Raw genomic sequence first — 15,075 nt, 5'->3', positions numbered from 1 at the left:
GCCAATTCTTGTTCCAGGATCCAACCCTCTGCACATTTCAGAGGCATCAAGCCTTTGTTCCACTCACTCACATGTGTCTTTCCCCATGTGGCTCCTTGCACATTGTCCAAGCAGCACTAGCTGGACACAAAGACACAACCTGCACTAAACAGACCAAAACCTGGACAGTTTTCTGGGCATTTTCCTGCTGCTGGCTCCTGCAGCTCAGAGGCAGGGGTGAACAGAGCTCCTCCAGAGCACAAATGAGCAACCTGATGAAAGCAGGCTAAAACTCAGCATTCCATAACTGCTTGATCACAGCTGCCTGCTCCAGCCCAGCCCAGGGACACTACTGCAGATCCTATACAATTCCTACACATTTCCATCACCATAGGCCATGGACCCACTGAAATGCTGATAAAGCCCCGTTTTTGGCCATGGCTCACCATGGGGGGATGTGACCCAAAATAAAGTGATCTGCAGAGTACTGGAGTGCTGAGCCAAGGAGGCACAAGGCAGCGTGGACGCCACCACAGGGGTGGGTTAGGGCTGGAGGTGACATCTGTGGGAGGCTGCAGGCCTGGATCAAGGGAAGCAACCACCCAAAGAGAAGCCATGAGCAAAGTGTGATGACATGGCCTGGGAGTCCCACAAACCCTCCTGGGATCTGGGTCTGCATGCATGATAGCTGGAAGGTGGGCTGGGCAGGGGCTGCACACTTGTAAAAGAGAAGAGGAGCAGGATGTGAAATATAGAGAGAGGAAAGGCAAGGTAGTATGATGGAGAGCCCCGTGCAGTGTGATGGAAAGCCAGGGGAAGTGATGGAGAGCCCTTGAGAGTGATGGAGAGCCATGAGGATCTGATGGAGAGCCACAAGGAAGTGCTGGAGAGCCACGAGGATGTGATGGAGAACCTCGTGAGACCTCAGCTGCTGGCACCTCACTCCACACCTTGGCCATGCCCAGGGAACCGGGGTTCCCAGAACACATGGGCCCAAACCAGCTGTGTGGGAATGCTGCAACACAGGCACAGATGACCCATCCTGAGGAGAACAGTGAGCTGCTGTCAGCCCGGGCAGGGGCACCTGTCCCCCGGCACCCATGTGCATTTGTTGGCAGCTGGCACCTGGCACAGCCAAGGAGCACAACACGGGGCTGCTCCGGGCTGGTGCCCACTGTGCCACGCCAGGAGCACGGACACAGGCCTGGCGGGCATCTCACTGTGGCCCGGTGCCCAGGAAGCATTGTGCCACCTGATGCTCTGCCCCGCAGAGGCTGGAGGCTGCCGTTTGTCCAGGCACTACACTCCCTGCTGGGAAACCTGCCCAGCCGTAACGCCGGCCGTCGGCGGGAGCTCGGCGCTGCCAGGAGCCCGCTGTGCCCACTCACGCAGCCCAGGTGTGCCACGGGCTACCTGCAGCCTGTGCATAAGGGCTGGCTGCGTGTCCTAGAGCAGCATGTCACCTCCTCTAAACTGCTGCCACTTCTGCTGCGAGCCCAGCAGCAGCAGCCCCTCTGCCAGCCAGTGGGGCTGCTCTGCTCCCTCGGCCACGTGCCTTCCTCTTTGGGTCAAGCAGAGAGAAAGAGAGAAAACACGCATACAGATGGATTTATATCATATCAAAATCAACCAGAACCCTTCTCCTGCCTCCATCTCCAGCCTTTGCAGATGCCTGAGCCAGTGGGGCAGCACGGCGGGGCTGGGGCGTGGGGCTGGGGGCTGCTGCCCGCTCCCAGCCCCGCTTCCCGCGAGCGACGCCGGGCCGGCAGCGCGGGCGATGGGAACGCTGTACTCACCATATGGAGCCTCCATCTTAGCGCTTAGCTGGGTGCTAACATTGACCATGTCTCGCCGGCTACTGCTATGGGGACTTGGGGCAAAAACCAGAGGAAGTAGAGGAATAAAAAAGAAATCTAAATAAATAAATAAAAATGTCTCTCACTAAGGAACTAGGTGAAGGCAGGAGGGAGCGCGGAGAGGCAGGGCGAGGAAACCTGCCTCTCCTGTTATCTTATTGATTCGCTTAATCAGGGCTAATGTGGGTGGAGATGTTAAATAGTAACCAAGCTCTTATGGAAACCAATCTGCAAGGTGCCGTTGCTGTAGCTATAGTAACTGCTGCCACGCTAGAAACTCAAACACAGCTTTTACTGGACTCTTTTGGGGCTCCGGCTTCCAGATGGTGTCAAGGCCGGGGCAGCCGCCGGGCTGGGGTTCACCCGTGGCCACGGGGAGTCGGGGCAGCCGGATCCAACTCTGCAGTGCCCCAGGCACTGCCGGGTTTTGTGCCATCGCCCGCCCAAGATGGGAAAATCAGGTCTGAGCCTGTGTCCAGAGAAGGGCAAACACAGCATGGGGGGCCAGAGGCCGTGGGACAAGTGTGGGGACTGGCAAGGGCAGAGCAGAGCCTGGCTGAGGCACAAGGGGCAAAATGCCCCGGCCATGAGTCAGGGCTTGTCTGCCTGGTGCCAAACCAGAGGGGTGGCTTGGGGATGGGGAGCTGCGGGGATGCTGTGGTGGGATGCAGGGTGATACCCTGAGCACAGGACCAGGCACAGGCTGCTTGCAGCTCCTCTCTGTCTCTCTCTGCTCCCCAAACTGGGGGTACTCACAAGGTGCCACAGCCACTTATGGACTTCTGGGCTCCCTCTGGGACTGCAGCACCCAGGACCTCGTGGTGGCAGATCTGCAGATGGGCTCCCCAACCTCCCCATGAGGCTGTGGCAGCCCCTGTGCCACTGGGCGCTCCATGACAGGAGCAGTCTGGGCTGCCAGGGGCTGTGCTCCGGCCAGCAGGGCCATGTTCAAGAACTGTTGCTGAGAGGACACCAAATACGTGGGGAATCCTGAGCTGGAGCTGAAAAAGTGATCGTCCATCATCACAGAGCCTTCCATATCTCTGTATCTCCACATCTCAGGAAGAGGCCAGGCTGGAGGAAGCACAAGAGGGGTCTTGGCCAGTCTCAGATCCCCCCAACACCTCAGCTATTGAAACCCTGCAGCCCTGAGGGGGAAAAATTAGGGATATCTGCTCCTCCGAATGGAAAAGCACATCCCAAGGGAGCATGCAGGGGGGAGAGTGCTGCTGGATGCAGAGGGCTGCAGCACAGGAATCCACAGCTGGATGCTCAAATCCAAGGCCTTGGAATTCAGGAACCTCTGAGTTTGCTGAGTGCTGAGAGGTCCTAGAGAGGGAAGGATGTGGATAATGGGGTGCTCAGTGGCACTGGGGGTGAGGTAGAGCAGTGGGATTGTGTGGGACAGCCTGGGTGGGACAGGGAGTTTGTGGCCCTTCAGCGACATCATCACCCCGTGCCCCAGCAGTGCTGGCTTCTCCCACACGATGGAGCAAAGCGCCCAGGCATCTCCTGTGCCCATAGCCCGTGGCCCCGCCAAGGGATTCTGCACCCCTTTGCTGCTTATTCCCAAAACCAGAGCAAAGGCACTGGCTCGGTGTTACCCCGAGGCTCCAGACTGCGAGCGAGGGAGGACCAACACAAGCATGGGGGTCTCCAGGCTACTTTATTGGGGGGCTCAGAGCTGGGGGCCCCACTGTCAGAGGGGCTGCCGTGAAGCAGGAGCATGCTCGGGGCTTCCCACTTCTCCAGCTGCTCACCACGAGGGGAACATCTTGGTATTCACTTACGCCAGCCTCTGCCTTAGCACCAGGGGGGCAGTGGGGAAAGCCCCCCAAGTCTGCAGAGCAGGGACCATGCCAGCCAGCCCCACGCCCTCCGTGCACCCCTAAACCATCCCTATTTCAGAAAATACAGGCCTGAACTGCCCCTAGTTCCTCCAAAGTGGGAAGCAGCCAGACAACACTGCTGGAGAGGTGTGTTAGAAAAGCAGTTTCCTACGCGGCACTAGGGATGAAGCAGGTTGGACAGCCGGGCTGCCGGGGGGGTCAGTGTTATAAATAATTCTTGTTCACCCCATCTCCATTCCCAGGGCTCCTCCTGGGGCCGCAGCCCTAGAACCAGCTGACTTGGTTGGATTTGACTCCGGTGAAGCACATGTTGTTGGAGCAGCCCCCGCCGTAGGTGGGGGGGCAGGCTGAGCACGGCCGCCCCACCTTGTAGGGCGCTTCTCCCAGCCAGTTGCCCCTAAAAAGAGAGGAGTGCATCACCTCTGAGCATCATCAGCTCACTGCTGACACCGGCGTGGGATGGGAGGATGGCACAGGGGAGCTCTCCCCCAGTCACTTACTTGATGGCATAGTTGCAGACGAGGAGGATGGCGTGACGCCACACGCTGCCCCACACCCGCACGTTGGCACAGGTGCCCAGGGCGCAGCCCAGGCGGCTGGAGGTTGCCCACACCATCTGTGCCAGGACAGAGAACAGACACTGTTGGTGTCCATCCACCCAGACATCCCACAGCTGATAGCCCCAGTGCAGGGCTCTGTCCCACCACGGAATCGCATCCCAACTGCCCCAATCTCTTTGGCTGGATGCCATCACATCACAGGCAGTGCTTTGTTACCAGAGGGTGAGTTTTTGCTCTCCCTCCCTGCCTGCAGCCTGCACTGCCCTGCAAGGGATTGCCTTGCCAAGCTCACATCCATGAGCAGCAGAGTCTCGGTGACTGCTCCAATTTACCCAAACTAGCTCCTAAACCTCACCCTGAATCATGGCCAGCAGCTTACCCTGCACTCAGGGATGTCAAGCAAAGACAAAAGCACCTCCTAAAACCTCTACAGGTTGAATTTCTTCCATAAAAATTGTATATTGCCCTTCTGCAACCCAGAGCATCCCTGAGCATCCCCATGGATGAGCCACATGGGGATGCAGATGCTCAGGTAAAGGTTGGAGCCATGAAGAGGAGGTAATTAGGGGTGGGCACAGCTCTGCCACCAGGCAGAGAAACAAAGGAGTTTTCCACTTTGTGCTGGCCAGGCTGTCTGGGGATGTGCCAGGGGATGAAGGGGCCACATTCCCAGGGAGCTGGACACAGCTGGGTGCTATAAAGCTGTTCCATCACAGAGAAGAGGATTCATGCTCAGCAAAAGTACAAAGCAGCTTTTCTTTTTTCGTCTTTACCACCTTTAAGTTGCCAGAGGTGCAGTGAGGAGAAAACGGCCAAAGGAGGGGGGAAAAACTTTTAAAACAATGGAAACCTCCTTGTCAACTGGCCAGAAGGTCCCAGGTGCTCCTCAGTTCTTTGTGAGCCCCTGGGACCTTCCTGCAACAGCCCAAATGCTGGAAAGGCCCAGGGTGGGATGGCATCACCTGCATACCTCCAGCAGACACACTGCCAGCTGCCAGGACTGCTGCCTGATTGGAAGCTGGCAGCTGCCAGGATTTGATCCTGGATCCCAGCTGCTGCTGGGAGAAGGGCTGTGAGCTGCACAAGGACCCCCTTTGCAGCTGGATCCCGGGGGGCTGCAGTGCTCACCTGCGTGTAGTGGCTGCAGACAGAGCCGCTGCATTTGGAGGGGCAACGGGGGTTGCACTCGCGGGGGTGAGGGAAGGAGTAGTGCTGCTTCTCCTGGTGCCAGGATTTCACCATGTCCATGATGGAGCGGTACCTGCAACAGGGCTACAGGTAAGGTGGGTCTCCTCCACAGCAGAGGTCATGGGTGAAGGAAAGGAAGGGAAAGCAGAGGAGAGAGGAAGTGGAGGAGAGAAATGGTTTGGAGCCAGGGCCCGTTGGGACCGAGCATTCCTGTGAAAAAGGGGGTAATGACATCCTTGTGCCAAGCCCACTTGTGCTCAAGGCCAGAAGACCAGAGGCACCTGAGTGCTCAGCCACATGGAGGAGATCCAGGATCCATATCCCCCTGGTCTGTGTGCCTGGCAGAGAGGGGAGTAATAGCATACTCCCCAAAAGAGCAGCAGGCACCTCTGCTTTCCTGTATTACCCTTCTGCAAGAGCTGGGCCCTCCTCCTCCACCCTGGGGGCCTTGATGTGCCTCTCAGCTCTACCTCACTCCCGTGCAATGCCAGCTCGGAGCCTCTCTTTTCCCTGACTGAGGGGCTGCTGCTGCTCCTCCTCCTCCAGCATTGTGGGGTGTGGGTGTTTCCCTGGAGCTCACTCTGCCTGCAGGGCACTCACCTGCCCGACTGGATGGAGAGGTTCTGTCCCACATACTTCATCAGCTCGGGGGGGCCATGGTCCCACAGGCAGCGCGCAGCCCACGCCTCCGCTGCCCTGGCCAGCCGCTCATCCCACACCTGCCCAGGGGAAAGGAAAAGGGCAGGCAGGAGTTTTGGCTTCCCAGAGGTGGGAAGAGGAGAAACCTGCTCCCTTGTGCTCAGGGGGCTTTCTGAGCACCATGAATGTCCAAAAAATATGACCCATGTATCAGGCTAGAAAACACCCAGGGGGAGGAAGCACAGCAGCTTGTCCAGGAGCAATAGATCTCCCCAGCTGCCACCACAGCTCCTGGGCACACAACATAGCAGAGCAGGGATGCCCTGCAGCACTGCAAGCCCTGTGTGTGATCCCCTCCAAGAATGAGCTCCTGAACAAGGTGGAGCTGAGCACAGGGGTGAAACCCTGCAGCCCTGTGCTGCTGCTGCAGCTCACAGCTGTCCCAGCCCTCAGTGCAGCCCTGGCCACAGACGGACCGGTGAGCACAGCTGCTTCCTTCATGAATTATTTAAAGCTTCCTCACCCATCCTGAACGACTTTGGGGAGATGCCTGTGTGAGTTATTTTGGAAGGCAGGAATTTAGGCCAAGCAAGAAGCAGTGCAGGATGCTCCCAGGCATGTCTGACCTGCTCTGGTACCCAGCAAGCTGGGTTGCTGTGTGCTTCTCCCAAACCATGTCCAGGGACCACCCAGCTGCTCCCTTGGAGCTCTGGTCCCCTTCCTGGGAGCAGAGGAGCACGTGGCACCTCCCGCCCTGAGGGTCCTGTCCTGTTTAGGCTGGAAATCCCTCCTCTTGGAGGCCCTTTAGGGCTGGGTTAGGAGCTCCAGGCAGGGTGGACAGAACGTGGGGAAAGCTCTTCCCCAGGGTGACCCTTGTGTGGAGGCGCCCAACTTGTCAAGGCTGTGCAGCCCCTCTTTGACTCACTCCTGCACATTTCTTCTCCTGGGAACTGGCACCACTTGCAACACTCAAAAGGGACCCTGGAGGTTACAATGGGACCATCCCTCACAGATGCAGTTAGGGCAGAGGCTCCTACCTAGGCTTTGGATTGAGACCTGAGCTTTTCATGCTTGTAGCCACCTCCCTTCCCCTAATGCTGCCTCTGCAGCTCAGCTGGATGGATCCTGCCATCCCACAGCCAGCAAGCTCCCAGATGTCCTGGACACAGGCCCACAGATCCTAAATCTGCCCTCATGGGGAAACAGCTCTGTGCTGGGACTCCACCCCTCCTGCACAGAGGTTTCATGGGTGTGCTGTGCCCCTGGGACATAAAACATCCCCCACGGCATGTGTTCAGCCAGGAATCAGGCCAGCACCCCGACATCCCTACTAGGCTGGGGCTCCGACATACAGGTGAGCTGTGGACCCAAACCTGCCCTGCCAGAGCCCAACTCACCATATATTCCATATTGGCAGCAGGGGGGGACACCTGTGCCCGCACTTGGTTGTGGTAGTCCAGAATCACACTCATGTCGTGGGGAGAGAGGTATCGCTTCCGCCGGCTCCGGGGGACCCCCTCGCCCCACAGCAGGCCCGCGGCCGTGCCCTCGGGTGGGGACAGCAGCTCGGTGGCGTTGGGCAGCAGGAAGGAGCTGGACAGCTGTGTCACCCAGCAGCCCAAGGCCGTGAGGTACAGGTGCAAGTGGAGCACAGCCATGCCAGCCCGCCCGGTGGGATCAGACAGCAGATTTCTGCTCTGCACTGAGTTAAGCAAGGACAAGGGGGGTTGCTGGTCTCGGCTGCTGGTGTGCAGATCTAGAAGAGAAAACAACGCAGGCACCACTCAGGATTGCAAACACCATGCAAGCACCACTTCCCAAAATAAGGTGGAAACAAATTTTCTTTTTTCCCTTTTCAAAATAAATATTTAAAATTAATCTCCTTAATAACCTTATTTATCAGAGCAAATTCCTCAGGACTGTCAGAGAGATGCCTGGGGAATTGGTTTTCTTGCTTGTTTTAAAAAAAGATAAAATCGGTAGAAAGTCTCCCCCATTTTTGCACTTACAGCACGTACCTGTGGCACAGGGGATATTTAGGAGCCTGCTGAGAGTCAGTGCAGCCGCCTGCCCTGTAACTTCCCAGGAGTTCGGTGTGTTGAATTAATCCCTAGCACAAACAGAAATCTCGCACAGATAAAGAAACGCACGGCAAGACTTAAAAGCGTTGTCGAGAAATCCTAACGACTCTTTAAACTCAGGAAAAGAAAAATAGCCACCGCAAAAGCAGAGTATTTTATTTTTTTAAAAAAGGAAAACGCTGGAATATCCCCTCATCCGGCAGCCGATGCACCTCCTAGCATCCCTGCCAGCCCTTCCCGGAGCAGCGGGAGGATGTTCCCGCGACTACGTACCGTGAGCACTGAGCCAGGAGCAGCGGAGCCCGGCGGCGGCAGCCGGTGGGATTGGGATTGACCTCCGGGAACAACCTGCTGGGACAGATGCGGGAGGTTCGGCTCAGCCCCGGCGGGCAGCCCGCTGCGGCCGCTGACGCACAAGCTGCATCTTAACTCTTCCCCCGGGGAATGTCCTGAAGTTTGGAAGGAGCCCTGCCAGGAGATTTATAGGCTGGTGGATGCCTCCGCGCACACAGGCTCACGCAGGCACACGGAGCCCCGCACGGGGCCGGGGGGAGCGAGCAGAGCACGGCTCGATGCCTCGGCGCGCAGAGGGGCTGCTCCTCGCTGCTGGCTGGGGGTTTGTTCAGGCTACCTGCACGGAGAGATTCCCAAAGTCGTCTCTTTCCTGTTCATTCCCTAGCTGGGATCTTGCTGGAAGTAGTGGATAGAGAAGTGAATCCACATCGGTGAGGGGGGTTTGCCCCCCTAAGGGCAGCTGGCACTTGCCAGGAGCCCCAGGGTCACCTCACCTTGGTGCAAGCTGAGCAGATGGCAGAGATGTCCCTTTATGGGGGTGGCTGGGAGGGGACCTGGTGGCCACACATGTCCCTGGGCCAGCAGCTCTCCCTGTTATAGATGAAGCCACTTGCTGGGCTGGGCACTGCCACCTGTGTGTAACCCAAGGACTGGGGCTTGTCACAGCCCACAGGGACTCTGCCCAGGGCCCCACCACTGACCTGGGCTGGCAGTGCCCAACCAGGGTTATCTCAGGGGAAAACAGTGGGCTGTGCTCCCTTCACTGTGTCCATGTGTCTGTCCCCAGGGAGGGGAAATGGCTGTAGCATCTGAAAGCCATATCCTGCAGCATCAAGTGTGATTCCCTACAACATCCCACACAGTCACGATGCCAGGGGACAACTGAGTTATTGCAGGTCACAGAGACACCTGCAGGGGCTGCTTGCAATGCCTGTCACATCTTCCTCCCACCGTGCTCAGAGCCAGCACAGGTGGCCATGTGTGTGCTGCAGCAGGGCTCGCTGCTGTCATCCCCCCGTGGTGCAGTGCCCCAGGTAAGCGAGGTGCTGGTCCCCCTGTGCCTCACCAGGTTTGGGTTCACCACAGATGGTTTTGGAGACAGGATTTTGCTCTTCAGTTGCATAAAGAGGAGCAGCAAGGACAAACTCCCACTCCTGAGCTGGCAAGGGGCACAGAGATGGAGTGCAGGGAGAAGGCAGTCCCACAGCAGCAGCAGGTCACTGCTGCTCATCCCCACAGCTTTGACTGGGACAAGAACTGAGGATCCCAGACCCATAACTCCTGTCTGTGCAGGGACTGACAGCATGTCCCAGAGCCTGGCTGGCTGCACCCAGCTGCCTCAGAGACCTGCTGTGCAGCAGAAGCTGACCAGGAGCTCAGGGAGGCACAGACCTGAGCACGGAGCGGGAATAGTGCCCAGGTGCTGAGCTGCTGTGCTGTATCGATACAGCCTCACCCTGCTGGGAGCCTCTGACAAAAGAGACCCCTTTGTATATTTTTCCTGGCATTCTCTCTCTTGTAAAGCAACTCAAGATGCTGTGGGCCCTGGGGAACTGCTGAGACATTTGCCAGAGGGGTATTTCCATCCATTCCCCACCCAGCAGGTGGGATGATGGTTGTGCCAGCGAGGAGACAGGGAAAATGCAGCTGAGGCATCTCTGGCCCTACTGCAGCACTGCAGGAGGGGATTCCTCAGTGCAGAGAGCAGCAGCTCTCCATGAACCAGCAGGGCTGGGTATCCTGTGGGGGGCTGTGCTGTGCTGTGCTCTGCTGTGCTGTGCTGTGGATGGCACTGGGCATGCCAAGGTGTCAGGGTGGCTCCCAGAGCCCTCTGACTTTCCAGGCTGCCTGTTGTAGGGGTCTAACCAGCTCAGCTTCACCTTCCAGCACCAGACCACCCTAAAACACCAGCCACCTCTCCACAGGTGCTGGGCAAAGTGCCATCCCCAGTTTGCCAGTCTTGCAGACACCTCTATTTCATGTTCATCTATGGAGACAGGAGTGTCAGCTCCAGGGGCCAGCGGTAGGACAGTGCTTCTCTCATTAGTGAGGCTGCTAAAGGAAGTTTCATTCCCAGCAGATTAAAAAGGCAGATGGGGACATGCAGCCGTGATCTCAACTGGGCAGACTGGGAGGTGCAGCTGCTGCCAAGTGTACACTGAGGTAGGAAGGGCACTGGGGCTGTGCTGTGGGGAGGGTGGTTTTTAATGATCTATTATTTCACAAAAGACAGAGCCCTGAGCAGCAAATACTCATCCAGCACTGTGAAATGCAAAGTTTTTAATTTGGGATTTTTTTTTTTAATTTTTTTTTTTTAGTTTTTGTCTCCCTTGGGCTCGGGGAGAGTGAACCCACCACAGCTCCCTCTGCCACGCAGCAGCTGAGCCTCTGCGTGGAGGCAAGGCGAGGGTTTTGTCTTGGGTGCAGATTGAAAGCACTGCTTAATCAGCACTCTGCGAGACAATCCAAATTCCAGGAACTGGAAGGGGTTTGTGTCCCTGCCAGGCGTAATATCCTGCAGCCCAGACTGGCCCGGCTGCCAAAGCACACGGTATCTGCAGCGAGGACCTTGCTGGGAGCCAAGAAGCACACGCATTCAGCTGGATACAGCAGCAGCCGGCAAATTCCCATTTTAATGAGCATCGGGGGGAACAAAAAAGATAAATCACTGCGTTCAAGCACTCTCTTGGCAGAGATGCCCTTTGATGCTTTTATGACCAACAGACAGCAGCTCGCTCCAGAATAAGACATAATGGGACTTGCAGGATTTCTCTGTCATGTTTATTTCTCCCATCTGTTGGCTTTGGGCATCACTCATCACCCACAGTCCAAGGTGGCAGACGGTGACATGAGCCCATATAGAACTGAGCAGGGCTTTGTCCTTGTGCTGAGGGTCAGGATCTGCTGTGGTCCCTGAGCGTTCTGAAGCCTGGAGCAGGTTGATGTGGATTTCCATAGCAGGAGCCATCTCTTTACTGGGGTAAAATAAAATGAAACCAAGGTCCTGTCTGAATAAAACCTTCCCCAAGCAATGCACAAACACTGTTGCTCCAGTAAAATATTCCCCTCCGATCAACTGACAGAAAGGCTCATTTTCCATCTTGGCTGAAAGATGTTCCTTTCCCCCCATCCCACCCCACCAACAAGAGCTCAGCTACCTTGGTGCCCACCCTGAAAGGGAAGGAAAGTGGGGCTTTTGATGGATTTTTGCATTTTGGGAGCCCTGTAGAGGTCCAGCATATGCAGAGTTCAGTTCCTCCTAACAGATCATGAAGGGAGATCTTCCATCTGACTTGGAGGTTGGAAGATCTGATCTCCACATCTTGTTACTTGAGTAAAGCCAGGCTGAGGTCCTGTACATTCTTTTGTGATCTCCCAGGAGTGAAATATGCATTGAGGTGTAACACAACTGACATCAGTCCTGAAGTCTGAGGACTCCAAAGTCATCCTTCTTCCTATTTAGGAACAGTTCCTTGTAGATGCTGAATCCCTTTCTGAGCTAAGCTGAATCTTAGAGGAAGAGCTACTGGAAAAGTCAAATCTCACACAGAAGAGGTGACCATCAACAGGGACAGGGTTTTCCTGGAGCCTTTCATACGATGCCCAGCACATGCCTCTGCTTCAGGTGCAATGTCCTCTCATAACCCACAATTTCTGCTTGTGTATTTGCTAAGGTGGAAAAAACCTTTCCCAATTTATATATATTTATATATAGTGATGGTGTAGGGAGCCAGCAGTCGAGAGTGTGGGCAGGAGCCTGCACATATGGGTCTGACCACCCAGGCTGGGCTCAGCAGGGCAGCACAGAGCAGCCTTGCCCTCAGTCTGGCTCCTGACCCCTCTCCAAAAGCGACCTGGGCACTGCAATTAGCTCCTTTTAGTGGTGCAACTGGCCAGGACTAATGCTTTTGAGTCCTGAAGTAAAAAACACTTGTTTTGGGGTATTAACTAAGGTGTCCCTCAAGGCTGACATGATGCTTCATGAACTCCTTGGTGAAGAGGGGGGTGTCAGCCCCCCACCTCTCCCCACAACACGTGTGGCACTGTCAGAGCTGTGGTCCCACCATCAGCCTGCGACTGCCTGTGAGAAAACTCTGAAGGCCAATGGCTCCAGCCAGCACCAAGATATATTTGGAACCTTTGAAAGGTGAGAAATTTTTCCACCAGCTCTAGAAATAAACATCTCTGAAGTCAAGCTCTGCGGACAGTAGTTGCTCGCAAAGGTATTTTTTTACAGTAACTGGGCTAAGTTTAGAAATTCACTTAAATAACACGGAAACTCCTCTCAGCACAATTTGGAAGATAGTTAATTTGCTGCTTGCTAACAAATTGTTGTTTAGCCTGGAGCTGTGGGTGTGTGATGGTCTTGCTGCACACTGCCAAGGTGAGAAGAAACTCACAGCTCAGTGGGAAGAGGGACGCATCACACCACGAGTCAGCTGAGACCGAGGTAGACCCAAACCTTGGAGCTGAACATCAGCTGTGACCTCCTCACCAGCTGCAACCAGGGACCCCCTGCCCCACAGCAGTGCTGCACACCCCCTGCAGGTGCAGCCCACATCCAGCTGTGCCCACAGACACATGCCAGAACCAACAGCCCTGGAAACACGGCGCTGGTGGGGTTTTTACTGTGCTGCTGCCAGGTCTCCACATGACTGTTTTCCAGGCTCAGTGGTGGGACACCCATTGCTCACACCCAGGAGCCCTGGTGGGAATTTCCCATCTCAGCAGCCTGCACAAAATTCATCCTCTGGGGTGAGCTGAGATCATGTCTTTCCTCATCACCTGACACAGTAAGTGCTACCTGTGTAATGGCTGGGAGTGCTGTGGCTCCAGCAAAGGGCTGGATCTGCTGCTGGATGGGGGCTAGTGGATCCCAACCCCAAAAGCCCAGACCCGGCAAAGTGAAGTAAGGACACCCTGGCAGCCTCACCGTGTAATTTTCTTGCTTGGATGGGGGTGTGCCACAGCTTGACTGAAGCCCCTGTGTATTCACTCTGTTCCCCTTTTTTTGAAGACCAAAATTAAGATAGAAACTGAGCACCTGGCACGGGTTCACAGGCAGGTTTTCGTGGCTGCACAGGGAGGTCTTGTTCCCATTGCTCCTCTTCTTGGGCTCGCATGCCCAGGCCTCCACTGGGGCACCTCTGACCACCCCTCGAGTGCAAGGTTCATTGTCTCCAGCTGAAAAATGGTTTTGCTGTAGAAAAGTGCTGCCAGTGTTTGTTTGGCTCAGATTAAATGACAGTGGGGCTAAAAGAGATGCTGCTTTTCCTCCCCGGCTCTGAAGGGAGAGGGCGATGTTTGCAGCGTTTCTTCACGCCGTGGGATGTTGGGATGGGTGTAACTTCTCCCCGGGGTCTGCCTGGGGCATGTCCAGCAGGGAGTGGGATGCAGCTTAGGCGGGTGATGATCATCCAGAGCCTGGGGGATTTAAAAGCAGGCTCTGGTGAGTGCAGGAAGGTGGTGCAGAAGGAAAGATGGAGCACAGGAGCTCTCAGGGGCATCTGGAGGTGATTCAGGGGCTTTGGGCAGGAAGGATGTGCCTACAGAGGCTCTGGGTGTATTAACAGTTCTTCACAAGGCTGGGAAACAGCAGCAGCTCAGCTCTCTCCAGCGGTGCTGAAGCAGAGCGAGCACCTGACAGGTGACATGGGGATGAAATCTGGAACCTTTTGATCTCCTGTGTGACACTGAGCAAACTGCTTCCCATACATATTTCTCTGCCCATACTCTCCCATCTTGATTGATCACATCTACCAGAGTGCTCTGAGGGGTGCCTGTGACCTGTCCTGCATCAGAGCCAGTCCTGCCCTTCCAGGTGAGCAGGGCAGGACTGTGCAGGATTTCTGTGACCCTTGCCAGTTCCTGGAACTGAACCTGAAAGGAGCCTCTGATATTTTTCCTCACTTCTAAAATCTCTTGCTGTACCTGCACATCTTGGGGCCTCCTGACTTCTGCCTACAGAAGGTGAGAGGTTTGATGGACATTTTGTATTTCCCCTCTACTCTCCCATAAAGATGTATCGTGAATCTTTGCCAAGAAATCTCCCTTTTCTCATGGGACTTCCAAGCTTTCCCACGTCCAGATGGCTGGATCCAATCCACCAGATTTCTCTCTGCCTAGACATGAAATTTCTCAGGTTCAACCATGAAGGCTGAGAAGTTTGCAAGGACCACTTTGCTCAAAGCTGGAAAAAAATCTGGAAAAGCAGAAATTGAGACTCTTGGGATGCTCTGAACACACCCAAAGTGGGAGCGATTCTCTCTACATCTCTCTCAGAAGGGAGACACACTCCTCAGGGTCTTTCCTCCCTGACCAGGGGACATGCTGACATGTGAGTCCCAGGAAATCCTGGAAGTGTGACACCTCATCTGAAGATGACTGCTCTGAGGCTGGTCTGAGTGCTGGCAGCTCCTCTGTCCCTGTGTCCAGCCTCCTAAGAAGGAGCGGAATGGGGGATCCCTGCAGCTCACTGGCATCTCTGTCCATCACTCAGCCTGTGCCCACACCGTGACACAGAGGCCTGACAGTGGCTTGTGCCAACACATCCAGACATCAGTCTGACCTTGCCTGTGTGCCACGAGCAACGGGGAGGAAACAACAGCGGAGCTGGGCACACCCCAGT

At 55.7% G+C, this 15,075-nt stretch overlaps 2 protein-coding genes across 2 annotated transcripts in view; both read right to left on the bottom strand.

Annotated features, from left to right (window-relative positions):
• Positions 1 to 1,978, bottom strand: part of HNF4A (hepatocyte nuclear factor 4 alpha) — a 35,796-nt gene extending 33,818 nt beyond the window's left edge. Inside the window, exon 1 of the mRNA XM_042049621.1 lies at positions 1,776 to 1,978. Within this exon, the coding sequence (XP_041905555.1) occupies positions 1,776 to 1,824 (49 nt within the window). The 5' untranslated portion in view covers positions 1,825 to 1,978. The remainder of the gene's footprint in view (positions 1 to 1,775) is intronic.
• Positions 1,979 to 3,495: 1,517 nt separating this feature from the next.
• On the bottom strand, positions 3,496 to 8,679 carry R3HDML (R3H domain containing like). The gene is made up of 7 exons (XM_042044162.1): positions 8,427 to 8,679; positions 8,091 to 8,182; positions 7,470 to 7,828; positions 6,034 to 6,152; positions 5,374 to 5,506; positions 4,186 to 4,301; positions 3,496 to 4,082 (listed from the first exon to the last, which is right to left on the bottom strand). Exons 3-7 carry the CDS (start codon positions 7,728 to 7,730, stop codon positions 3,950 to 3,952), a joined length of 762 nt encoding a protein of 253 aa, XP_041900096.1. The 5' UTR covers positions 7,731 to 7,828; positions 8,091 to 8,182; positions 8,427 to 8,679; the 3' UTR covers positions 3,496 to 3,949.
• Between the last annotated feature and the right edge of the window lie 6,396 nt (positions 8,680 to 15,075).

This window comes from Corvus kubaryi, unplaced genomic scaffold (assembly GCF_017639235.1).
Source record: "Corvus kubaryi isolate FWS band 111438036 unplaced genomic scaffold, C.kubaryi_AGA036_p1.0 134, whole genome shotgun sequence".
In the NCBI taxonomy this organism is placed as follows: domain Eukaryota; kingdom Metazoa; phylum Chordata; class Aves; order Passeriformes; family Corvidae; genus Corvus; species Corvus kubaryi.
Note: the sequence above shows the minus strand (reverse complement) of the source record. Positions and strands in the feature narration are given on the sequence as shown.